The sequence below is a fragment of the Saimiri boliviensis genome, chromosome 12, assembly GCF_048565385.1.
Source record: "Saimiri boliviensis isolate mSaiBol1 chromosome 12, mSaiBol1.pri, whole genome shotgun sequence".
NCBI lineage: Eukaryota > Metazoa > Chordata > Mammalia > Primates > Cebidae > Saimiri > Saimiri boliviensis.
In genome coordinates, this window is record NC_133460.1 from 48,000,056 (window position 1) to 48,026,561 (window position 26,506).

A 26,506-nucleotide genomic window follows, 5' to 3' on the forward strand; every position below is an offset into this window, starting at 1 on the left:
TCACAACCTCCGCCTCCCAGGTTGAAGTAATTCTCCTGCCTCAGCCTCTCGAGTAGCTGGGATTACAGGCATGTGCCACCCCCAGCTAATTTTGTATTTTTAGTAGAGATGGGGTTTCTCCATGTTGGTCAGCCTGCTGTCAAACTCCCTACCTCAGGTGATCCCCCTGCCTTGGCCTCCCAAAATGCTGGCATTACAGGCATAAGCCATAGTGCCTAGCCCAGCCTACGCGATTCTTACTGAAACATTATAGTCATGCAAACTTCCTACTTGATGGGTGCCAAAACAGTTGTGCCCAGACCGGTTGCAGAAAAGAATAGAAATTTTAAGCAAGTGGCATCAAGATCCTGAGGCCTTTAGAATTATAACAGGAGATGGAACATGGCTTTACCAGAACAATCCTGAAGACAAAGCACAGTGACAGCAATGGCCACCAAGATGTGTAGGAGGTCTAGTCTGAGCCCAGGTGGACCAGTAAAGAGCAAAGGTCATGGCAGCAGTTTTTTGGGATGCTCAAGGCATTTTCCTTGCTCACTTTCTGGAGAGCCAAACAAAAATAACATTTGCTTATTATAAAAGTATTTTAAGAAAGTTGGAGAAAGCTTTAGCAGAAAATTGCCCAGGAAGGCTTCACCAGAGAGTCCTTCTCCACCACAAGAATGCTCCTGCTCATTCCTCTCATCAAATAGGCGCAATTTTGCAAAGAGTTATCAATGGAAAATCATTAGGCATCCACCTTACAGTCCTAATTGAACTCCTGATTTCTTTTTGTTTCCTAATCTTAAAAAAATCTGTAAAGGGCACCCATTTTTCTTCACTTAATAATGTAAACAGTCAACAGCAACAACAAAACTGTGTTGATGTGGTTACATTCCCAAAGTGCTCCATGCTTTAGAGATGGATTAAATGTTCTTGTCACTTACAGAAGTGTCTTGACCTGAATGGAACTTAAGTTCAGAAATAGTTATTTTAGTTTTTGAGACAGAGACTCACTATGTTGTCCTGGCTGAACTCTTAGGGTCAAGAGATTCTCCTTTCTCAGCCTCTGAAGCTGGGTTTACAAGTGTGTGCCACCCTGCCTGGTGCAATTGCACCATCTTGGCTCACCACAAACTCTGACTCCTGCGTTTAAGCGATTTCTCCTGCCTCAGTCTCCTGAGTAGCTGGGGTAACAGGCATTCACCACCACACCCAGCTAATTTTGTATTTTTAGTAGAGATGGGATTTCTCCATGTTGATCAGGCTGGTCTCAGACTCCTGACCGTAAGTGATCCGCCTGCCTCAGCCTTCCAAAGTGCTGGGATTACAGGTGTGACCCACCTCGCCCAGCTGACTTTCCTATTTTTTTAAACCACAACGGGTAACATATAAAAGTAGACCGATTAACAGACAAAAATCTACGAATGGATCCTACAAATTTGTTTGTATAATGAAAAGGTCAATATAAATCAATAGGACACTAAAACAATTATCAGTCACACTTTATGGTTGCTAAGATTGAGGCATGTCAAAAACCACTAAATTATTGACTTGCTATGTCTACATTATTGTGGAGCTTTGGCTTTTATAATAATTTGTATGCCAAAGATTAATTTATTCATATAATGGGCTCATTTCTGTGTTTATGGCATCTCCTTCCACCAACTCTCACATGAGCACATGAGTCAAAAGCCTCACTCAACCTTTTTCAGTCCATGCTCTCTGTACCTTTTATTTTTATTTTTATTTTGAGACAAGAGACAAGGTCTGGCTCTGTCACCCAGGCTGGAGTGCAGTGGCGTGATCTCAGTTCACTGCAACTTTTGCCTCCCAGGTTCAAGCAACCTTCCCACCTCAGCCACCTGAATAGCTGAGACTACAGGCATGCTCCATCACACCCGGCTAATTTTTTTATTTCTTATAGAGGTCGAATTTCACCAAGTTGCCTAAGCTGGTCTCACACTCGTGAGCTCAAGTTATCTGCCTGACACCGCCGCCCAAAATGCTGGGATTACAGGCATTACCCACCACACCTGGCCCTCTATACCCTTTCAATTGACTTCCTAAGAGTTGACTGTTCATTGACCAGATACCTAAGTTGATTGAGAAGATAATCATTTCTGAAACACTTTCAGGGTTCTTTCAACTATTTGTGTTTCCAACAGCTCCCTTCTCTGTTTCATTTCTCATACTGTTATCATGGATTTTTTAAATAGAAACTCTTGTGATAAATTATCCTTTGAAAAAATCTGATGTCTCTGTCAGTAGCAATCCAGATTCTTGAGTGTTAATGATCCTCATAGTCCTTCCAAGTCTTCCTCAATTTGTAGTCATTATAGTGTAGAAAAGAGAACTGTAGACAACCACTTACCCACTTACTACCTTTGATCTAGAGGCATTTACTAAACCTCTCAGTCATCCTGACTTTGCTCTTCCTGTCTCATGGTCCAAAGGACATGTCCTTAATTCATAAGGACATATAGATTATATTTGAGACAGGACCTCACACACAGTAGGTGCTTTATGTATGCAACCTCTCCTCTCTATCATACAAACTTGTTACATTGTAACAGAATTACTTTGCCAATTCCCCTTGCCAGCACCTCACTGTTTTCATTTATTCCAAGTGCTCAATCCTACTGAATAAATATAAAATATGGCTCTCATTTTTCACAACATGAACAGCATTGTAATTTACTTCTAACACTTTAAATGTCTAATTAACTTGTATCAGAATTTTCGTTTCAATATACTTCATTAAAGCGTAACAATGTCTAATAGTTTAGATGAAGAAAAGAAGCGATGTGATTTTCTGTGTAGTTATTTTATCAGGATAAGTATGAATTGCACATTAACCACCATCACCCATGATTTATGGTACCTTAAACACACTAAGGTGCAATTATAAAATAACTAATGGATTATGTTTTCCTATAGGAAAAAAACCTTGAAGACAACTTACAGAGTTTGGCTACACGATTAGCTCCAATTTATAAGCAGTATGCTCCAGTAGCTTACCAAAATCAGGTATGTACTGGTATGGACTTTTTGTTTATTTGTTAATTTGAGATGGGGTCTTGCTTTGTTGCCCAGACAGCAGTACAGTGGCATGATAAAAGCTTGCTGCAAATTCCTAAGCTCAAGCAATCCTCCTGCCTCACCCTAAAATATGCTGGGATTACAGATGAGCCAGACGATTTTTTTTTTTTTTTTTTTTTTTTTTTTTGAGACGGAGTTTCGCTCTTGTTACCCAGGCTGGAGTGCAATGGCGCGATCTCGGCTCACCGCAACCTCCGCCTCCTGGGTTCAGGCAATTCTCCTGCCTCAGCCTCCTGAGTAGCTGGGATTACAGGCACGTGCCACCACGCCCAGCTAATTTTTTGTATTTTTAGGAGAGACGGGGTTTCACCATGTTGGCCAGGATGGTCTCGATCTCTCGACCTCGTGATCCACCCGCCTCGGCCTCCCAAAGTGCTGGGATTACAGGCTTGAGCCACTGTGCCCGGCACAGTGACTTTTTAAAATATAAAATCGGGCCGAGCGCGGTGGCTCAAGCATGTAATCCCAGCACTTTGGGAGGCCGAGGCGGGTGGATCACGAGGTCGAGAGATCGAGACCATCCTGGCCAACATGGTGAAACCCCGTCTCTCCTAAAAATACAAAAAATTAGCTGGGCGTGGTGGCACGTGCCTGTAATCCCAGCTACTCAGGAGGCTGAGGCAGGAGAATTGCCTGAACCCAGGAGGCGGAGGTTGCGGTGAGCCGAGATCGCGCCATTGCACTCCAGCCTGGGTAACAAGAGCGAAACTCCGTCTCAAAAAAAAAAAAAAAAAAGTCACTGTTGGCCGGGCACAGTACCTCACACCTGTAGTCCCAGCAATTTGGGAGGCTAAGGTGGTCGGATCACCTGAGGTCAGGAGTTTGAGACTGCCTGGCCCACATGGTGAAACTCCGTCTCTACTAAAAATACAAAAATTAGCCAGGTGTGGTGACATGTGCTTATACTCCCAGCTAATCAGGAGACCCAGGCAGGAGAATCAATTTGAACCTGGGAGGCAGAGGTTGCATTGAGCTGAGATTATGCCACTACACTCCAGCCTGGGTGACAGAATGAGACTGCATCTCAAAAAAAAAAAAAAAAAAAAAAGTCATTGTTAATGGCAAAATTTTCAAATTTGAACAATATATACATACACAACATATATGTATCTATCTAACATCCATATATGTAATTGGACTTTTTATTGATCTATCTTTTTTTTTTTTTTGAGATGCAGTCTCATTCTGTCACCCAGGCTGGAGTGCAGTGGCATAATCTCAGCTCAATGCAACCTCCGTCTCCTGGGTTCAAATGATTCCCTGGCCTCAGCCTACCAAGTAGCTGGGACTACAGGCACACATGCCACCACACCCTGCTACTAATTTTTGTATTTTTAGTAGAGATAGGGTTTCATCATGTTGCCCAGGCTGGTGTCAAACTCCTTGCCTCAAGTGATCTGCCGACCTCAGCCTCCCAAAGTGCTGGGATTACAGGTGTTACCCACCATGCCTGGCCTCCACCTTTTCATTTTAAAAGGAGTTACAAATTAATTTTCATTTTTTCCTCTCTTTTTTAAAAAATTAATTTTCTATAATCGTTCATGAAAAGTATCTATATCTTCTTTTATGGATATTGAAAATTCTCTGTTTGTGATTAATGCATTTTATTGGTCTTTCTTTTTAATGGAGTGATTGAATCTATTTTACTTGCTTATCCCATCTCCAGCAAGAATTAGTATCCTCCCCCACCTTCCCTTGTAAAGTTAGTGATTTTCCTTTTACTCCATGTATTGTCACATGCTTTATCCTGAATATTGCTAAACTACACCTTCACCACAATAATACACTTAGTTTCAGAAATTACAAAGTGTAGGCCGGGCGCGGTGGCTCAAGCCTGTAATCCCAGCACTTTGGGAGGCCGAGGCGGGTGGATCACGAGGTCGAGAGATCGAGACCATCCTGGTCAACATGGTGAAACCCCGTCTCTCCTAAAAATACAAAAAATTAGCTGGGCGTGGTGGCACGTGCCTGTAATCCCAGCTACTCGGGAGGCTGAGGCAGGAGAATTGCCTGAGCCCAGGAGGCGGAGGTTGCGGTGAGCCGAGATCGCGCCATTGCACTCCAGCCTGGGTAACAAGAGCGAAACTCCGTCTCAAAAAAAAAAAAAAAAAAAAAAAAAAAGAAATTACAAAGTGTAATTAATATAGAAACTTTGTCAGGAAATTATTTTATTTTTACTCTTTACTGAAGACAGGTGATCGCCTTCTCTCTCTTAAGATTGTGCTCTATGCTTTCTTTTCTAGGTTGAATATGAAAATATTGCCCGAGAATGTCGGCTTGGCAGCAAGGAAGGTCGTCCCTTCTCTGGCGTCACTGCTTGCCTGGACTTCTGTGCCCATCCCCACAGGGACATTCACAACATGAATAATGGAAGCACAGTTGTATGTACCTGTGTGAATTTGTATTCTAAAAGCTCCATTACTCTATGCTTAGGCTGCAGTCCTTAAGTATAACATGATGATTATTATTGTGACAAACCTTAATTCATGTGCTATTAGAAATAAGTGTATAGGCCGGGCGCGGTGGCTCAAGCCTGTAATCCCAGCACTTTGGGAGGCCGAGGCGGGTGGATCACAAGGTCAAGAGATCGAGACCATCCTGGTCAACATGGTGAAACCCCGTCTCTACCAAAAATGCAAAAAATTAGCTGGGCATGGTGGTGCGTGCCTGTAATCCCAGCTACTCAGGAGGCTGAGGCAGGAGAATTGCCTGAACCCAGGAGGCGGAGGTTGCGGTGAGCGGAGATCGCGCCATTGCACTCCAGCCTGGGTAACAAGAGTGAAACTCCGTCTCAAAAAAAAAAAAAAGAAAGAAGTGTATAGAGGAAGTCTTCATTAAATGCATTATCTGCGTACTTCTAAAAAGTAACAGAGCCAGTTTTAAACAAACATTTTGTTGAAAGGCTTATGTTACATATTGAACTGTGGTGTGTTTGCTGGGAGGCAGGAGTACATCATTATTTAAAATAACAATTCTGTGCTATCAAACTGCTGATAGGTATAAATTTTTTTTTTTTTTTTTTTTGAGACGGAGTTTCACTCTTGTTACCCAGGCTAGAGTGCAATGGCGCGATCTCGGCTCACCGCAACCTCCGCCTCCTGGGTTCAGGCAATTCTCCTGCCTCAGCTTCCTGAGTAGCTGGGATTACAGGCACACGCCACCATGCCCAGCTAATTTTTTGTATTTTTAGTAGAGACGGGGTTTCACCATGTTGACCAGGATGGTCTCGATCTCTTGACCTCGTGATCCACCTGCCTCGGCCTCCCAAAGTGCTGGGATTACAGACGTGAGCCACCGCGCCCGGCGATAGGTATAAATTTGAGCAAGTTACTTAATATTTGTTTTTGCCATTTGCACTTCAGGGTTTTGTGAGGCAACTGTGCCAATTATCAGCAGTATTTCCATTCAGGTGTGCCTAGTAAGTCCATAGTTACGTAAATCATCACATGCCCATCACCTGAAGTCAATCAAGAGATATGTAAATTAGGCAGAATACCCAGTGGAAAATCGTGCAATAGTCTTTTTGTCAGCTTGCTTCATCTAATTGTTTTCCTGTCATCTAGTAAAGCGGAAATAAATAGAGAGCAATTGCTTTTGTTTTTCTGTTGCACCAGTTTTTTAGGTTTGCCAGATCATTTTGAAATCTTCATCGTCTTGACTGCAGGATGAGTATGTTGACTCAGGCCTGTTATCCCACCTACTTAGGAGGCCAAGACAGGAGAATTGCTTGAGCCTGGGAGTTCTAGACCAGCCTGGGTGACAAGACCCCATCTCTTTAAAATATACAATTAAAAAAAAATTTTTTTTTTTTTCAGGATTTAGCTACAGCCTCTTACAGTGTGATCAAAAGTATACGATCAGATCTTTTAACAAGCAGTCTTTCTTCCTTGCTTGGTCATTAGAAGTATATGGGTGATAGATTAAGCCAAAATAACCTTTTTTTGCATGTCATTCCTGTATACAAAAATGTTTTGTACAGTCTTTGAAGCCAATGTTATTTCCAAGTGTTGAAGTTATATAAATCCAGCCTGGTGAATACTAGCCAGGCAGTGGTTCATCACCATCACTTGGCCAGGACATTACCTGCATTACAGAATATCTGTGATTAGGCTGGAGTCCGTTCAGAGTCAGACTACGTTTCAGTTTCTCTTCTCTGTGCTCTTTGACTTCCAGTGCTCTGATTACTCATGAAATGAGGGTCTTATCGGGAACTTGACATCACTCCAAATTTCCCCATCTTCAAAAATGATGAGAATTCTTGAAATTCTACCACCACCTCTCCTTTGACCCGGATTTACCATACTTTCTTTTTCCTTTTCTTTATTGGTTTACTTTTTGCTCCTATAGTAACTGTCCTTTCTAATTATACTCCTCACATCAACTCCTTATTTCCTTCTTAGTCTCTCTGTGGCCAGTTAAATTTGTTCCAGTCAACATTTATTGATGTGAGATTCTGATTTTCAACATGACTTTTTTTTGTAGCCAGAGTTTCACTTTTTTTGCCCAGGCTGGAATGCAATGGTGCAGTCTCAGCTCACTGCAATCTCCGCCTCCCAGGTTCACGAGATTCTCCTGCCTCCGCCTCCCCAGGTAGTTGGTATTACAGGTATACACCACTGCACCTGGCTAATTTTGTATTTTTAGTAGAGACGGGGTTTCTCCCTGTTGGTCACGCTGGTCTTGAACTCCTGATGATCTGCCATCCTTAGCCTCCCAAAGTGGTAGGATCACAGGTGTGAGCTGTGACTATTTAAAATAGTCATAGGCATGAGCCACACGACTATTTTAAATTATGAACACATTACCACCCTGACAATTTATTATTTCAGGTTTTGGCCAGGCACCATGGCTCATGCCTGTAATTCCAGCACTTTGGGACAGTAAAGTGGAAGGATTGCTTGAACCCAGGATCTTTAATGTAGCCTAGGCAACTTTGTGAGAACCTGCCTCTACCAAAAAAAAAAAAAAAAAAAAAATTTAAAAATTAGCTAGGCGTGTGGTACTCACCTGTATTCCCAGCTACTCAGAAGACTGAGGCAAGAGAATCACTCAAACCCAGGAGTTTGAGGCTGAAACATATATTTATATTTTAGGCTTTTTTGAAAAATGTGACTTCAGATATTGGGGGGAAAAAAACTGAACTTTTTTTAACCTTTAGCTCTTTAACTTTGCATTACCATTGGTATCTATCAAGTTCTATCATGAATCCAAAAATGCTATGAACATCAAATCTGTGCCGGGCGCAGTGGCTCACGCCTGTAATCTCAGCACTTTGGGAGACCACGGCAGGTGGATCATGAGGTCAAGAGAGTGAGACTATCCTGGCCAACATGGTGAAACCCCGTCTCTACTAAAAAGTACAAAATTAGCTGGGCGTCGTGGCACGTACCAGTAGTCCCAGCTACTCGGGAGGCTGAGGCAAAAGAGTTGCTTGAACTCAGGAGTTGGAGATTGCAGTGAGCTGAGATTGTGCCACTGCACTCCAGCCTGGCGCCTGGTGACAGAACAAGACTCTGTCTCAAAAAAAAAAAAAAAGAAAAGAAAAAATGTGTTTATTTCATTTATCTCCAGTTTTTGCTATCATTGAAAGAGTTTCTATCTCTATTATATATGTTTTTAATATAAAATAAAGAAAACGTTTGATAGGTTTCTGGTGGGTTTTTAATATTTGAAAATTAATTTGGCGGGGTCCAGTGGCTCACACCTGTAATCCCACCACTTTGGGAGGCTTAGGCAGGCGGATCACTTGAGATCAGGGGTTCAAGACCAGCCTGGCCAACAGGGTGAGACCCTGTCTCTGCTAAAAATACAAAAATTAGCTGAGTGTGGCGTCACATGCCTCTAATCCCAGCTACTCAGGAGGCTGAGGCAGGAGAATTGCCTGAACCCAGGAGGCAGAGGTTGCGGTGAGCCGAAATCGCACCATTGCACTCCAGCCCGGGTAACAAGAGCGAAACTCCGTCTCAAAAAAAAAAAAAAAAAAAAAAAAGAAAATTTATAATAATTTACTTAGAAAATCAACTAAATATTACTCTGGTCTGCTTACAAACAACTGGGAAGTTACTATGATTGGACAGAGTTGGGTGGCTTGATATAAAATAATAATATACCATCATCAACCAATTGAAAATAAAATAGGAATATAAGTCTCTTTCCCAAATACAACAAAATGAAGACAGGAATTAGCCACAATGAATGTGCGCGACCCATATATCTTTCCTGTTTCATGTTTTTCTCCCTATCAGGTTTGTACTTTAACTAGAGAAGATAACCGCTCTTTGGGTGTTGTTCCTCAAGATGAGCAGCTCCATGTCCTACCTCTTTATAAACTTTCAGACACAGATGAGTTTGGCTCCAAGGAAGGAATGGAAGCCAAGATCAAATCTGGGGCCATTGAGGTCCTGGCACCCCGCCGCAAAAAAAGAACTTGTTTCACTCAGCCTGTTCCCCGTTCCGGGAAGAAGAGGGCTGCGATGATGACGGAGGTTCTTGCACATAAGATAAGGGCAGTGGAGAAGAAACCTATTCCCCGAATCAAGCGGAAGAATAACTCGACAACAACGAACAACAGTAAGGCTTCGTCACTGCCAACCTTAGGTGAGCCCTGTGGAACCTGCTAATCTCTGCACAACTGTGATTGATACAATGTTTGGACTTTGTTTCTCTCGCACATTATTTATTTTTGCAGCTATCTTAGGCATGAGGCATTATGAAAAGAAAATATTTAAAGCAGATGTATTATTATAGTTTAGAGTTAAAACTAAGACACTGAATATATTTTTACATATGCCAGAACCAAAAGTCAACAAAAAAGTGCCCCATCAGTGTTTCTTTGTAATTTTTTCTACTTATCCTTTTTAATATTTTAATATATTGTTTTTTTGGCATGAGGAAGGGTCTCACTTTGTTGCCCAGGCTGGCTTGGCACATCTGGGCTTAAGCAATCATCCCATCTCAGTCTCCTCTGGAGTAGCTAGAACTACAGGTACACACCACTGTGCCCAGCTTACTTTATTTTATTTATTTTATTTTTTTTTTTTTTGAGATGGAGTTTCGCCCCTTGTTACCCAGGCTGGAGTGCAATGGTGCAATCTCGGCTCACCGCAACCTCCGCCTCCTGGGGTCAGGCAATTCTCCTGCCTCAGCCTCCTGAGTAGCTGGGATTACAGGCACGTTCCACCATGCCCAGCTAATTTTTTGCACTTTTAGTAGAGACGGGGTTTCACCATGTTGACCAGGATGGTCTCGATCTCTCGACCTCGTGATCCACCCGCCTCGGCCTCCCAAAGTGCTGGGATTACAGGCTTGAGCCACCGCGCCCGGCGCTTATTTTATTTTTTATTTTTATTTATTTATTTTTTTATAGACAGGGTTTCACCATGTTGGTCAGGCTGGTCCTGAACTCCCAACCTCAGGTGATCCACCCGCCTTGGCCTCTAAAGTGCTTGGATTACAAGCATGACCCACCACGCCTGGCCTTTTTTTTTTTTTTAAACATGTTCTTATTATTGTTCCTATGAATTGCCCCATCTAATTTGAAGCCCTACACATTGTTCTTGGCATAGATAATGGACATGACTTCATGGATGCCTTCCTTGATCACCTTTACCATCAATTTAAGTAATCAGTAAACTAATAGAACCAAACACCACTTTAACAGTGGTATTGCAGATTGTGGGGTTTTTGTTTGTTTGTTTTTTTAGACAAAGTCTTGCTCTGTTGCCCAGGCTGCAGTGCAGTGGCATGGTCACGGCTCACTGTAGCCTCAACCTTCCAGGCTCAAACAATCCTCCCACCTCAGCCTCCCAAGAAGCTAGGACTGTAGTGCCTGTGCCACCATGCCTAGCTAATTACTGTATTTTTTTGTAGAGATAGGGTTTCACCATGTTTCCCAGACTGATCTGAACTCCTGGACTCAAATGATCTTCCCAAAGTGGTGGAATTACAGACATGAGCCATCACACCTAGCTTCATTTGTTATGAAGGCTCGTTAGTTTTTTGGGTTTTTTTAAGTGACAGAGTCTTGCTATGTTGCGAAGGCTGGAGTACAATGGCTATTCACAAGTACAATCATAGCACATTGCTGCCTCAAACTCCAGAGATCAAATTATGTTCCCGTGGGCGCCTCTCTGCTACCTAGGACTATAGGTGTGCACCACTACACCTGGCTCTTATCAGTTTTTCACCTAATTTGTGTGTGTGTGTGTGTGTGTGTGTGTGTGTGACAGAGTCTTGCTCTGTTGCCCAGGCTGGAGTGCAGTGGTATGATCTTGGCTCACTGCAACCTACTCCTCCTGGGTTCAAGCAATTCTCCTGCTTCAGCCTCCCGAGTAGCTGGGACTACAGGCATATGCTGCCACACCTGGCTAATTTTTGTATTTTTAGTAGAGATGGAGTTTCACCATGTTGGTCAGGCTTTTCTCAAACTCCTGACCCTGTGATCCACCCACCTTGGCCTCCCAAAATGCTGGGATTACAGGTGTGAGTCACCACGCCCAGGTTTTCACGTAATTTTTTTTTCTTTTTTTCTTTTTCTTTCTTTCTTTCTTTTTTTTTTTTTTTTAAGACAGAGTCTCACTCTATCACCCAGGCAGGAGTGCAGTGGCACCATCTCAGCTCACTGCAACATCCGCCTCTTGGGTTCAAGCCAGGAGGCCTCAGCCTCCCAAGTAGCTGGGATTACAGGTGCTCACTACCACATCTGGCTAATTTTTGTATTTTCAGTTGAGACAGTGTTTCACCATGTTGGCCAGTCAGGTTTTGAACTCCTGACCTCATGTGATCCACCGGCTTCAGCCTCCCAAAGTGCTGGGATTACAGGTGTGAGCCACCACGCCCAGCTGGCTTCTCATTTCTTTTGTCACAACTCCAGTTGTCTTTGATAGCTTTCCTAACTTCTATAAAAAGTTGTTGTAGGCTCATCTTATATAGTTCTGCCCCATATTTAAAATCAACCATTTCTTTGAAGGAAAAAAAAATCATGAATTTATACTGACATTTAAAATTAACTTTATACTATAATCTTTAGCTTCTTTAATTTTTTATATTTATGAGAGGTTGTTTTTATAACATGAGTGGAATTACAGTGCAGGCATTTATATAATGCTGAAAAAAATGTAATACAGCCCAACAAGGTGACTCAGGCCTATAATCCCAGCACTTTGGGAGGCTGAGGTGGGTAAGACCAGCCTGGGCAACACAGTGAAACCCCATCTCTACTAAAAATACAAGAATTAGCTGGGCTTGGTGGTGGGCACCTGTAATACCAGCTACCAGGAGGCAGAGGTTGCAGGGAGCCGAGATAGTGCCATTCCACCCCAGCCTGGGCAACAAGAGGGAAACTCCATCTCAAAAAAAAAAAAAGTAATGCAGAGAAATATTGAGGAGAAATGTGAGGGAGAATGATTTCCTTCTTGCTTATAGCTCCATTTTCAGATAATTTAGACAATTTTATGATTCACCTATCTGGTTCCATGCTGTTCTAAAGGCCAATTGATCATTTTTGTCCTTCTGTCATTTCCCAGCGGTATCCTTGCATACTGACTAAATGCTGGTTAAAATGCAAGTCATTTTTGGAGGTCATCTTTTAGCTATTTTCTTTTTTAAATAGAGACAAGATTTTCCTATGTTGTCTAGGGCTCACAGTCCAGCTATTTTCTTATAGTATATTCCCAGATATTCGTAAGCATATGTACAATACTTGGCTCTTAATATCTTTTTCTTTTGTAATTCTACCCCCCAGTCATTTAGTCTTTTCTTCCCATCATTTACCTTCTGTGGATAACCTAACTTCTATATAATAATATTGCCACTTAAAACAGCAGAGGTTTCCTGATGTATCATTGCTGGGTCTTATATGTGCTTTATCTTTAGAAATGAGAGCTCTCATGGCTCCAGGTTGTAGAATCTGAGAGGAGAACTGCAGAGCTTCTGAAAGTAATCAGTGTTCCGGGTACAGTGGCACGTACCTGTAGTCTCAGCTATTACAGAGGCTGAGGTGGGAGGATCACTTGAGCCCAGGAGTTCTGGGCTGTAGTGCACTATGCCAATCCGGTGTCTGCACTAAGTTTGGCATCAGTATGGTGACCTTCTGAGAGCAGGAGACCACCAGGTTGCCTAAAAAGGGGTGAACCATCCCAGGTCAGAAACAGGAGGTCAAAACTCCTGTGCTGATCAATGTGGGATCTCACCTGTGAATAGCCACTGCACTCCACCCCGGACAACATAGCAAAACCCCGTCTCTTAAAATAATGAAATTAATCAATATTTATTATATTTTTAATTACTTTAAAACATGGCTGCTTTACCTTTTCTTAGTCCTAAGATTTGCTGGTTTTGCACTTCCAAAGATTTTTTTGTAACAAGGGCCAGGTGCAGAGGTTCACATAATCCCAGCACTTTGGGAGGCTGAGGCAGGCAGATCTCGAGGTCAGGAGTTGACCATCCTGGTTAACATGGTGAAGCCCCGTCTCTACTAAAATATAAAAAATTAGGCGGGGCGCAGTGGCTCAAACCTGTAATCCCAGCACTTTGGGAGGCCGAGGCGGGTGGATCACAAGGTCAAGAGATCGAGACCATCCTGGTCAACATGGTGAAACCCCGTCTCTACTAAAAATACAAAAAACTAGCTGGGCGTGGTGGCGCGTGCCTGTAATCCCAGCTACTTAGGAGGCTGAGGCAGGAGAATTGCCTGAGCCCAGGAGGCGGAGGTTGCGGTGAGCCGAGATCGCACCATTGCACTCCAACCTGGGTAACAAGAGCGAAACTCCGTCTCAAAAAAAAAAAAAAAAAAACTAGCTGGGCATGGTGGTGTGCACCTGTAGAGTCAGGTGAATCTCTTGAACCTGGGAGGCAGAGATTGCAGTCAGCCGAGATCGTGCTTCTGCACCCCAGGCTGGTAACATAGTGAGATTCCATCGCAAAAAAATAAGCAGAGGCCAGGTGTCGTGGCTCATGCCTGTAGTCTCAGCACTTTGGGAGGCTGAGACGAGTGGATTGCCTGAGGTCAGGAGTTCGAGACCAGCCTGACCAACATGGTGAAACCCCATGTCTACTAAAAATACAAAAAATTAGCTGGGTGTGGTGGCAAGCGCCTGTAATCCTGGCTACAAAGGAGGCTGAGGCAGGAGAATCACTTGAACTCAGGAGGTGGAGGTTTTGGTGAGCCGTGATTGAGTCATTGCACTCCAGCCTGGGCAAAAAGAGCAAGACTTCGTCTCAAAATAAATAAATAAATAAAATAAGAAGAACTTCATAATAGGGAGAATGTCTTCAAGGAAAATGTTTCTGTTTGATGTGAGATTTGTGTGGATATGTCAGAGCAAATAACAAATACATGACATCTTGAGAGTAATGATCTACCTCCTTAGTGAGAAGGAAACTAAGTTTTTGAGAGTCACAAAGTTTTATGTTCAACTACGTTTTGCCTGACTTCCCTCTGCCTAATCTTGGCCTTTGCAAGTTCTGATGCTTTTGTTACCTAGAAATATTGATAAACTATTACTTATTTTTACTTTTTAAAATATAGGGTCATACAGTGTCTTAAATGTATCTAAATATCTTTTTGAATAGTTGGATATTGCCGTATGTCATTGTTTTATAATGCCTGCACAATATTACAACATATAGTTGTATTATTTACTTCATACCTAATTAGGTCAATTCTAATATTTTACTATTTCAAACAGTAAGTATCCATCATTTTGGCTAGATTTTTGCACTTATTTATGCTTCTTTCCTAAAGGAAGATTTCTTTAAGGAAAATTATTAGATAAAAAAGTATACGAAAGTACATAAATTTTTAATTCATGTGTGCATGATTTGAAATGAACAGAACAAACCCGACCAACACAACATCAGTGTTTTCTTACATAATTCTTTGTACTTATCTTTGAAAATACTTTTTAAAAGACAACACCTACCAAAAGTAATTTGTATTTTTTTTCACTTTTGGTGTCCTCTGTTTAGGGAGTAAAACTGAGACCATGCAACCTGAAGTAAAAAGTGAAACCGATCCCCATTTTATCTTTAAAAGTTCAGACAACACTAAAACCTATTTGCTGATGCCATCTGCTTCTCACCCAGTGAAAGAGGCATCTCCAGGCTTTTCCTGGTTCCCGAAGACTGCGTCAGTTGCACCAACTCCATTGAAGAATGACGCAACAGCCTCGTGCGTGTTTTCAGAAAGAAGCAGCACTCCCCACTGCACGATGCCTTTGGGAAGACTCAGCGGTTCCAATGCAGCTGCTGCAGAAGGCCCTGGCATTTCACAGCTTGGCGAAGTTGCTCCTCTCCCCACCCTGTCTGCTCCTGTGACAGAGCCCCTTATTAATTCTGAGCCTCCCACTGGTGTGACTGAGCCGCTAACGTCTCATCAGCCAAATGAGCAGCCCTCCTTCCTCACCTCTCCCCAAGACCTTGCCTCTTCTCCAATGGAAGAAGATGAGCAGCATTCCGAAGCAGATGAGCCTCTATCAGACGAGCCCTTATCTGATGACCCCTTGTCACCTGCTGAGGAGAAATTGCCCCACATTGATGAGTACTGGTCAGACAGTGAGCACATCTTTTTGGATGCAAATATTGGTGGGGTGGCCATCGCACCTGCCCACGGCTCGGTTTTGATTGAGTGTGCCCGGCGAGAGCTGCACGCTACCACTCCTGTTGAGCACCCCAACCGTAATCATCCAACCCGCCTCTCCCTTGTCTTTTACCAGCACAAAAACCTAAATAAGCCCCAACATGGTTTTGAACTAAACAAGATTAAGTTTGAGGCTAAAGAAGCTAAGAATAAGAAAATGAAGGCCTCAGAGCAAAAAGACCAGGCAGCTAATGAAGGTCCGGAACTGTCCTCTGAAACAAATGAGTTAAACCAAATTCCTTCTCATAAAGCATTAACATTAACTCATGACAATGTTGTCACCGTGTCCCCTTATGCTCTCACACACGTTGCGGGGCCCTATAACCATTGGGTCTGAAGGCTTTTCTCCCCCTCTTAATGCCTTTGCTAGTGCAGTGTATTTTTTCAAGGTGCTGTTTTAAGAAAGTCATGTTGTCGTTTACTATATCTTCATCTCACCCATTTCAAGTCTGAGGTAAAAAAATAATAATAATAATAACAAATGGGGTGGGTATTCTTAACTGTGACTATATTTTGACAATTGGTAGAAGGTGCACATTTTAAGCAAAAATAAAAGTTTTATAGTTTTAAATACATAAAGAAATGTTTCGGTTAGGCATTAACCTTGGTAGAATCACTCAGTTTGGTGCTTTCAATTAAGTCAGTTTACTATGAAACAAGAGTCATTTTTAGAGGATTTTAACAGGTTCATGTTCTATAATGTAAAATCAAGACACACAGTGTTAACTCTACACAGCTTCTGGTGCTTAACCACATCCACACAGTTAAAAATAAGCTGAATTATTATTTCATGGTGCCATTGTTCCAACATCTTCCAATCATTGCTAGAAAATTGGCATATTCTTTTGAAATAAATGTATGAAATGTTTTCTCTCTTAAAATATTTCTCCTGTGTAAAATAAATCATTGTTGTTAGTAATGGTTGGAGGCTGTTCGTAAATTGTAAATAGATATTTTAAAAGCACTTTCTATTTTTAAAAGTAACTTGAAATAATATAGTATAAGAATCCTATTGTCTATTGTTTGTGCATATTTGCATACAAGAGAAATCATTTATCCTTGCTGTGTAGAGTTCCATCTTGTTAATTGCAGTATGTATTCTAATCATGTATATGGTTTGTCTTCTTTTACTGTGTCCTTTCACATTCAAATGTTAGCAACTCGCAGTATATAAAATAGTTAGATAATGAGAAGTTGTTAGTTATGGAATTAGGAAGCATATCACCAATATTGATTAGCATTTTCTTTGGAACTAGAGAAGAGTGGTCTCTTCTGACTTGTTGAACAACTTCAGTTTAGTTTCATCCTACCTTTCACATTATAATCCATGAGAGGTATTTCCAAAAGGAGACGGGACAGGATAGGTTTCAAAAGAGTCAAATGCTTCTAATGTCTCAAGGTGATAAAATACAAAAATTAAGTAGACACATATTTGTACTGAAGTCTAATATAGAATTAGAAAAAAAATCTTGTTGAAATATTTTGAAAACCAATTCCCTACTATCATCACATGCCTTCCCAACCCCAAGTCAAACAAGAGGAATGGTACTATAAACATGGCTTTGTCCATTAAGAGCTAATTCATTTGTTTATCTTAGCATATTAGATTTGGGAAAATGATAACTCATCTTTTCTGATAATGGCCTATGACCTAGGTAACAGGAAAACAGGCATTACGTTTATTTTAGTCTTCCCATTTTCTTTCCTATTACTTTGTTGACTCATTTTATTGCAAAAAAAAAAAAAAAAAAAGGATTACCCAAACAACATGTTTAGAACAAGGAGAACTTTTAATGAAATACTTGATTCTGTTAAAATGCAGAGGTGCTATAACATTCAAAGTGTCAGATTCCCGGGGAGTATGGAAAACCTAATGGTGCTTCTCCCTTGGAAATGCCATAGGAAGCCCACAACCGCTAACACTTACAATTCTGGTGCAAAAGCAAACAGTTCCAGCAGGCTTTCTAAAGAAAAACACATTGTAACTTATTAAAATAATATATGGTGCAAAGTGTCTGATTTGAGCTTTTGACTAATCCAAGTAAAGGAATATGAAGGGATTGTAAATAACAAAAATGTCCATTGATAGACCATCGTGTACAAGTAGATTTCTGCTTGTTGAAATGTAAACTAGGGTAATTCATTGACTTGTTTTAGTATTTTGTGTGCCTTAGATTTCTGTTTTAAAACATGTATATTTTTGTGAGCCTAAGGTTTCTTATACATATAAGTATATAAATAAGTGATTGTTTATTGCTTCAGCTGCTTCAATGAGATATTTACTAGTATTATACTATCAGGAATACACCCTTGCAAGATTATGTTTTAGATTTTAGGCCTTAGCTCCCACTAGAAATTATTTCTTCACCAGATTTAATGGATAAAGTTTTATGGCTCTTTATGCATCCACTCATCTATTCATTCTTCGAGTCTACACTTATTGAATGCCTGCAAAATCTAAGTGTCACTTTTATTTTTCTTGGAATCACCCACCTATGACATAGTAAACCTGAAGAACAAAAACTACCCTCAGAAATATTTTTAAAATAAATAGCAAATTATCTTTAAAATAATCCATGGTAATGTATGCAGTAATTCAAATTGATCTGTCTCTCAACAGGTTTCTTAACAATCTAAACTTGAAACATCAATGTTAATTTTGGGGGCTATTGGGATTTGTGACACTTGCTGCAGTTTACCAAAACAAGTATATGAAAATATCTAGTATTACCTGAAATGTTTCCATTCCATTGTTGTAATTAACATCATGAATGGACTTCCTAAACTGATCACCCCACTGTGGGAACCAAATTGGATTCCTATTTTGTTGGACTCTCTTTCCCGATTTTAACAATTTACCATCCCATTCTCTGCCCTGTGATTTTTTAAAAAGCTTATTCAATGTTCTGCAGCATTGTGATTGTATGCTGGCTACACTGCTTTTAGAATGCTCTTTCTCATGAAGCAAGGAAATAAATTTGTTTGAAATGACATTTTCTCATAAAACTGGTCATCTAACATTATTTCTACCCCTCTATTATATTTTGCTGTAATGATCACCTTTAACACTCTAATTGGGTTTTATACCTGCATTTGTTCATAGTATGATCATTGAATTCACTGATACATGACCTCCTAGTTAGCCCAATCAGTGCATAATATGCTACAAACGTACCAACTTTAATGAGGGAATAATTCCTCTGTATTGCAGAATCCTACAAAATATCATGCTGCCCCTTGATATTCCATTTCCTTTTTATTTCTTTTCTTTTTTTTTTTTTTGGAGTGACAGAGTCTTTTGCTATGTTGCCCAGGCTGGTCTCAAACTTCTGGCCTCAAGTGATCCTCCTGCTTCAGCCTCCTAAAGTACAAAAATTATAAGCATGAGCCACTCTACTCAGCCTAAAATTCCATTTCTAATGGCGCTTGAGCCATTGTTGAAATTTCTTTTTTTTTTTTCTCTTGTACTTGTCAGTCTCACCTACCTCTTGCTTCCAATTCATCTACAAAGTACCAAATAGACCAGGTCATAAACATAATTGAAATACATTCTTATCGGAAAGTGAGGCTATTTGAAAGGCATAGATAGCTGTAGGCAAATTATTGCAACATGTTTACATCTTAAATAATTGTCCAACATCTTTGTTATTCAATCTGCATGTTGATAATGTAATTTCATTTATTAAATTTAGAACTTCAACTAGATGATATCCATAAGTAATTTACTTAAGACATAACCTCAATACATATTTAATTGAATGCATACCCTTGTGTAAATAAGCTACTGATTTAATTCATTTGACTAACCTACTTTCTAGCATTACAGTGGACTCCTACTGATCATTTCACAATAGCATGTGTGAAAACAACCCTGAACTAATTTTTAAAACAAATTATATTGACTTTATCTGGGAAATAGGTAAGACTTTATTGCATGAAACTTCCACTGACAGTGGGCACAGCATTTTTTGCATGTGCCAACTAAATCAGTAGCTGTATGCAACCTTCAATAAATATATATATAGTTATTACCTTCAATTTCACACCTTGATGCATGAAAATCTTTTTATCTAGATTTAATACAACTGAGTTTTGATCTTTTATAGAAATTTGTGACAAGAGAATTTCAGAATAAGTTAATAATAGTCGTGGCCTCTCATAGCAGTGGAAGACACCTGAGAAGTCATAGTTCAATCACTGGGGTCCAGAGAGCAAATCTTAATGTTAAATTGTAATTAGAATTTAAACAGATGAAGGCCACTTTGTGTTGAGAACTGTAGGGAAACTTGATTTTCATACCCAAAAGATATTTTATCACTGATAAATAAGCAAGTATCAAATGCTTATACAGTATAGGCTTTCAATTTCCCTGGAGCTAGTGTTAAGCGTATACAAGAAGTTATAAAGGCGTGAATGACTGAAACAGTTAAGGAAAGTATATTTCCACTGTATGTACTACCTAGCCATGATTGGTTCATTCATGTCCCTTGCCTAGTTAGCCTCACAGTTAAGTCCCAGCATAGTTTATTTTGATGTCGCTGTCTACATGTATTGGAGTACTATTTTATTGCATATAGCTTTTAAACCTGCCCATATGCAGTCCTCGCTTCGGCAGCACATATACTAAACTTGCCCATATGTATATTGAACTTACTACTTTCAACACCAGTTGTATGGCACACTTAACCAAGTGATTATAATCAACACATGATTGCTGAAGGAGTCTGGATTTATCCAAATCAAACTGCACTCCATGTTGAGCCAACTTTTAACAGCTTTCAAAAATGATGTCATGCATTGCTCTGGAATGCAGTTCAGAAAGTCAGAATCAGTATGTCTTTCATCAGAAGCTAAATTTGTGTGTTTTCTTAGAATATGTTGAGATTTACTGGCAATGTTCTTGCTTTTCCTATACATATAAAATATGAACTGATTTCCTCTATTACTTCCTGCGATGGTAGAGCTGGCTTTTATGCAGGATATCATCACTATTTTGGTCTGCATTGATAGCTATAAATTTTATTTTATTTATTTTATTATTATTTTGCTACAAATTTTAATTCTCTATCTTTCAGTGTCTGGAAGACTTTTTAATTCCTTGTTTCTTCTGGGCTTCCAATCACACACCATTGTTTCAAAAGGCATATATTTTACTCTCAAGTAATCCAAAGGTATTCTTAATTTTGCTACTCCTCGTTTTCACTTCTTTTTAAGAGCCTGACATATGTTCCAGTTTCTCTTTATAGTATGCGATATTTAATATTTCTAGCTCTAAAATTCTAACATTAGTTTTTTTTGTTTTTTTTTTTTTTTTTTGAGTGGTTGTCTTGCTCTGTCCCCCAGCCCAGGCTGGAGTGCAGTGGTGCGATCTCGGCTTACTGCAATCTCTGTCTCCTGGGTTGAAGCAATTATCCTGCCTCAGCCTCCTGAGTAGCTGGGATTACAGGTGCTCACCACCATGCACAGCTAATTTTTGTATTTTAGTATAAATGGGGTTTCACTATGTAGATCAAGCTGGTCTTCTGACTGATGATCCTCTTGCCTCAGCTTCCCAAAGTGCTAGGATTACAGGCGTGAGCCACTGCACCCAGCCAATCATTTCCTTATCAGCTGTACTTATTTCCTACCTTTACTGCACTACTTATGATCTTGCCTTGGTCATAAGTTTTCTTCTAGTTTGTTCAACCATATATGTCCTCTATGTTGAAGCAAAACTAGGTAGGAATGTCATTATTAGATGTAAAACATATTAGCTGATTTAACCCATTTATATTTGAATGCAACTTTGGAAACCTTTGGTTAACAGTATAAAGCTAGCTTTCCTAAATATAGAAATTTTGTCCTAGGCAGCTGTTATATAAGGCATGACCCTTGTCTTGTTCATAAGAAAGAAACTGCAGCTGTCAGATTTTCATTTTAGGAGAAACAATATTGGAAAGTAATTTGGTTTCTTCTCCATTTCGCAAGCTATGAACCTTATAACCCTTGACTAGAAACTCTACTTGATATTTTTCTTTTTTCTCATTTTACTGAAGCTGCAATGTTACTAAACGCACTTTCATTCTTTTCTCAGTGTTATTTTTCTTCTATTTTCTTTAAATTAAAAATCTATTGCTTCTCCTTCTCTGTCCTGTCTCCATTCCTCTGATCCCATACACAAATACACATTGTTCATTTAAAAAATAGCAACAATCTTGGTAAAGCTGTCTTCTCCTGTCTTTTAGTTCTAGTTGTAATGTCATAAGAAATCACAAACTTTTATTAAACTGCTTTTCAGTTTTAGGCAAATTCCATGCTTAGGAATAACAGTTAAGCAGTCACAAGACCACAGGTTAATATTGAGTGCTCTTTTTTTTTTTTTAATGCCTCCCCCTGCCCCCAGTGCTCTTTTACTTTACCAATCCCAACAATGTTTAACTCTTAATTATTAGTGTTTTGAATGTTTTATTTAAAAATTGTGTATGAAGTTAAATATTCTAAGTCCTTCTGTGTGATTTTACTATTTCTAATGCAAACTTACTCCACTGGAATTCTTTGATTTTTGCCGGTAATAGGAAGTATTCTACAATCTGGGTGAGAAAGGCTAGGAAATGAACTGGAAAAGCAATTGGAAGAGGAGGCAGAAGCAGACTATCAGAAATGCTTTTATTTATTTTTTTTTTGAGACGGAGTTTCGCTCTTGTTACCCAGGCTGGAGTGCAATGGCGCCATCTCGGCTCACCGCAACCTCTGCCTCCTGGGTTCAGGCAATTCTCCTGCCTCAGCCTCCTGAGTAGCTGGGATTACAGGCACGCACCACCATGCCCAGCTAATTTTTTGTATTTTTAGTAGAGACGGGGGTTTCACCATGTTGACCAGGATGGTCTCGATCTCTTGACCTCGTGATCCACCCGCCTCGGCCTCCCAAAGTGCTGGGATTACAGGCTTGAGCCACCGCGCCCGGCCCAGAAATGCTTTTGACCATAAGAAGGGGAAGTTAAGGGACAGAATGGAGGAAGAATTGTACTCCTGTCAGCAATCTGAGGGTTCACTCTACCTGCCTAAAAGCAAGAAATATTTTTAATATTTCTTCTCACCACTCTGCACTAATTTAATCTGAAAAATTGCTGCTAAAACTTAGGAGCCATTTTGAAAGCAGTGGTAGTAATCAAAGGTATAACCTCATGCTATATAATGTTTTATATTATCAAACTGCTTGACTGTGTGCAGCTTTTTCTGCCCATTACTGAGGGTTAGATGGAAAACATTGTCCCCATCTTAGAGGTGAGGAACCTCAGATGACAAGAATAGCAAATGACTGGCTCCAAGTCACACAGCAAGTCAATCAATCAGAGACTAAAATATTTATTATCTGCAGACCGCTAAATTTCTGCATCATGAACAATGACTTGGAGAGAATGTTGCTGAGTAGAAATTTTGTCGCACCTGATCTGAGAATCTTATCATTTATAAAACATACTTCTGAAGTATTTTGTTTCCGTTATTTATTTAGCCAGCTAGTTTCTTATGCAGACTAAAGAAAGTCCTGAATTCCTTAAATTCCACAATAGGGCTTAGATGTATGAAGTTTTATATTTTTTCCTCCTTATAAAAACCTCTTTTTATAAAGAATATCCCTGTAGTACTAAAACGGGGAAAAATCTTCTAAATAATATATTTTAAAATATTACTCTTTTTAGAAGCTAGGGTAAGCACCTCACAATCAAAATTTAACGTATTTGTTATATTGAAATGCAGGTTTTTTGAAGGAAATCGTGGTAGGTAAACATTTTAGTTCCCAACTCCTGATGGTAAAAATGCTAAATTAGGCCAGGTGTGGTGGCTTAAGCCTGTAATCCCAGCACTTTGGGAGTCCAAGTTGGGTGGATCATGAGGTCAGGAGTTCAAGACCAGCCTGGCCTAGATGGTGAAACCCTGTTGCTACTAAAAATACAAAAATTAGCTGGGCGTGATGGTGGACACCTGTAATCCCAGCTACTTGGGAGGCTGAGGCAAAGAATTGGTTGAACCAGGGAGGCGGAGATTGTGGTGAGCTCAGATTGTGCCACTGCACTCCAGCCTAGGTGACAGAGCAAGACTCTGTCTCAAAAAAAAAAAAAAAATAAGCAAAATTGTTGGCATCTCTAAGAGATACTATTGTCTCCCATTTAATTGAATTTGTTTTGTTTTGTTTGTTTTGCTTTGATTCCAGCCACATAAAATCTGTGAGTCAAAGGTTGACCCAGAGATTTGCTCAGAGGCTTAAGAAAAATAATGAGATGTAGTTATTTTTTTTTAAATTGAAATGGGGTTTCACCATGTTGGTCAAGCTGATCTCAAATTCCTGACCTCAGGTGATCTACCTGCCTTGCCCTCCCAAAGTGCTGGGATTACAGGCATGAACCACCTCGCCCGGCCGTAAATTTTAAAATAATAAAAAATAATGAGATGTATTTGTAAATTTTTAAAATAACCTCCTTATAAATATAAATATGTTTATAAGAATAAAGAGGTAGGATGTTTTGGCTATCTAATTACCACATACTGGGTCATACACACACACACACACACACACACACACACACACACACAAATAGGCCAAACAACTCTAGATACTCAAATAAATTCCCCTTTTAGTGTTTCAGTTTAGTAACTGCCTATCCTCATCAATGCCTATTTGTGATGATAAAATGGTTGACAACCGGGACTTTACAAAAATAGCTCCTAAAAAAATTTAAATATTTTATTGCAATGTATGTTCATCTTTTTTTTAACTTTTATTAGATAACATTGTGATAGGTGCTTTAAGAAAAATATTTTTCCAGAAATGGTTTATAGTAAAAACTAAGGGCAGTTTTTACATTGTGGTGTGTGGGTGGATGGTCATATTTAGTTTAAGATATCATGAAGTGTTCCCTAACAAAAAACTTGCAAAACTGTTTGGCAGGAAGAAAATCATCAACTTCTAGTTTATTTTTTTTCTCATGCTATATGCTTAACTACCAAGTAAATTCACTTGCATACCATTACCTTAATTCAAATGAGAAGCCAGAATGTTTATCACTGGTGGGAGTAAAATATACACAGATTATTTACCATGGTGAAATAGAACAATACTGAATTCCCAATACAGAAATATTAATTTCATAAGCTAATATTCCTGTCTTTTAGCTGACTTCTTTCTCCAGGATATATTTACTATTTACCTTTGAATCTTTGCTTTGGGGGATTTTTACCTATTGCCATACAATGAAATGTCTTAGCAAGGAAACACTTTTAAAACTTCACTTCAGCAGAGTTTTAAACTAAAAAAACAAAAACAAAAACACTTCACAAATATCGGGTTTTCATTCTTAACATATGAGGGAAGCAGTTTAAAGAAAAGGCACTTCACCATGTAGAAGGGAAAGGGATAATTCTAAAATAATTTCAATTCATGATCAACATTTAATCCTCCGCAAACAAGGGAACACTTACTAGCAGTACTTGAAGACTTGTGAGTTGGAATTGCATGTTACTTGAAAGATCTAATTAAGCTAAATTTTGGTGCACAGCAGTCGTACATGATTTCATGTTTATGTAGCAAAATGCATTGAAATGTATTAGTATTGAAACATACATGTAAAGGTAGTTGTGGAAATTGTTATATTTTCCTTGTGTGTCTCATTTGTTTAGAGCATAAAGGTTTTTTTAAATTGTTCTAACTGAATAAGGCTAAATGAATACTGTAATTGAAAATATATTTTAAATCTTTGTCATGAGTTTTTTTAAAAAAAAAAAACTATTGCAAATTGTATCATTCCTGATTACACAGAACTTTGTGGGTGGTTTTAAATAAATTTTATACTTCTATTTTGCACCTGATAGTGTAATTTTTCTTTCCTCCTAAAAATCACATTTAAAAGTTTTAATATTCAATAAAATTCACACATTTTAACTACAAAGGACTATAATATTTGGAGATAACTATAAATGTATGCATGGGTTCACCATAAAACCAAAATGGCTAACATTTATGAAATCCTTATTATGTTTCAGAAACCTTACATTTTATTTTTTTATTTAATTTATGTATTAGTATTATTATCATTTTTTTTTTTTTTGAGACGGAGTTTCGCTCGTTACCCAGGCTGGAGTGCAATGGCGGGATCTCGGCTCACCGCAACCTCCGCCTCCTGGGTTCAGGCAATTCTCCTGCCTCAGCCTCCTGAGTAGCTGGGATTACAGGCATGCGCCACCATGCCCAGCAAATTTTTTGTATTTTTAGTAGAGACGGGATTTCACCGTGTTGACCAGGATGGTCTCGATCTCTTGACCTCGTGATCCACCCGCCTCGGCCTCCCAAAGTGCTAGGATTACAGGCTTGAGCCACTGCTCCCGGCCCAAGAATTTTTTCTTCTGTTGCCCAGACTGGAGTGCACTGGTATGATCTCAACTCACTACACCCTCCACCTCCCAGGCTCAAGCACAATAACTAAATCTATCATCAGGTTTTGTTGTTTTCCTTTTTGGGGGTGGGTTCTTGCTATGATGCCCAGGTTGGACTCAAACTCTGGGCTGAGGTGATCTCTGCCTCAGTCTTTCAAGTAGCTGAGACTGCAGATGTGCCACTGCACATGGGTATTATCAGTTTTTAAGCTTATATTTTTTCTTTTAGTGAAAGGGTTTTGCTGTATTGCCTAGGATGACCTCAAACTTCTAGGATCAAGCAATCCTCCTGCCTCAGCCTCCCAGGTAGCTAGGACTATAGACACATACCACCACACTTGGCTTAAGTTTAAGTTTTAATTAATTACAATTAAATAATTAAAA

The 26,506-nt window shown here is 39.7% G+C and overlaps 1 protein-coding gene across 12 annotated transcripts in view; it reads left to right on the forward strand.

Moving 5' to 3' along the window:
• The window catches only part of TET1 (tet methylcytosine dioxygenase 1), a 167,094-nt gene extending 142,808 nt beyond the window's left edge, over positions 1-24,286 (forward strand). For 10 of the 12 annotated variants that reach the window (XM_074382324.1, XM_039478295.2, XM_074382325.1 and 7 more), the window contains 4 exons: positions 2,917-3,006; positions 5,322-5,459; positions 9,324-9,675; positions 15,046-24,286. In XM_074382324.1, coding sequence (XP_074238425.1) covers positions 2,917-3,006; positions 5,322-5,459; positions 9,324-9,675; positions 15,046-16,052 — 1,587 coding nt within the window. In that variant the 3' untranslated portion in view covers positions 16,053-24,286. Of the gene's footprint in view, positions 1-2,916; positions 3,007-5,321; positions 5,578-9,323; positions 9,676-15,045 lie in introns of those variants that run through there. The other 2 variants (XM_074382326.1, XM_074382327.1) reach the window with 2 other exon arrangements.
• Positions 24,287-26,506: the final 2,220 nt, after the last annotated feature.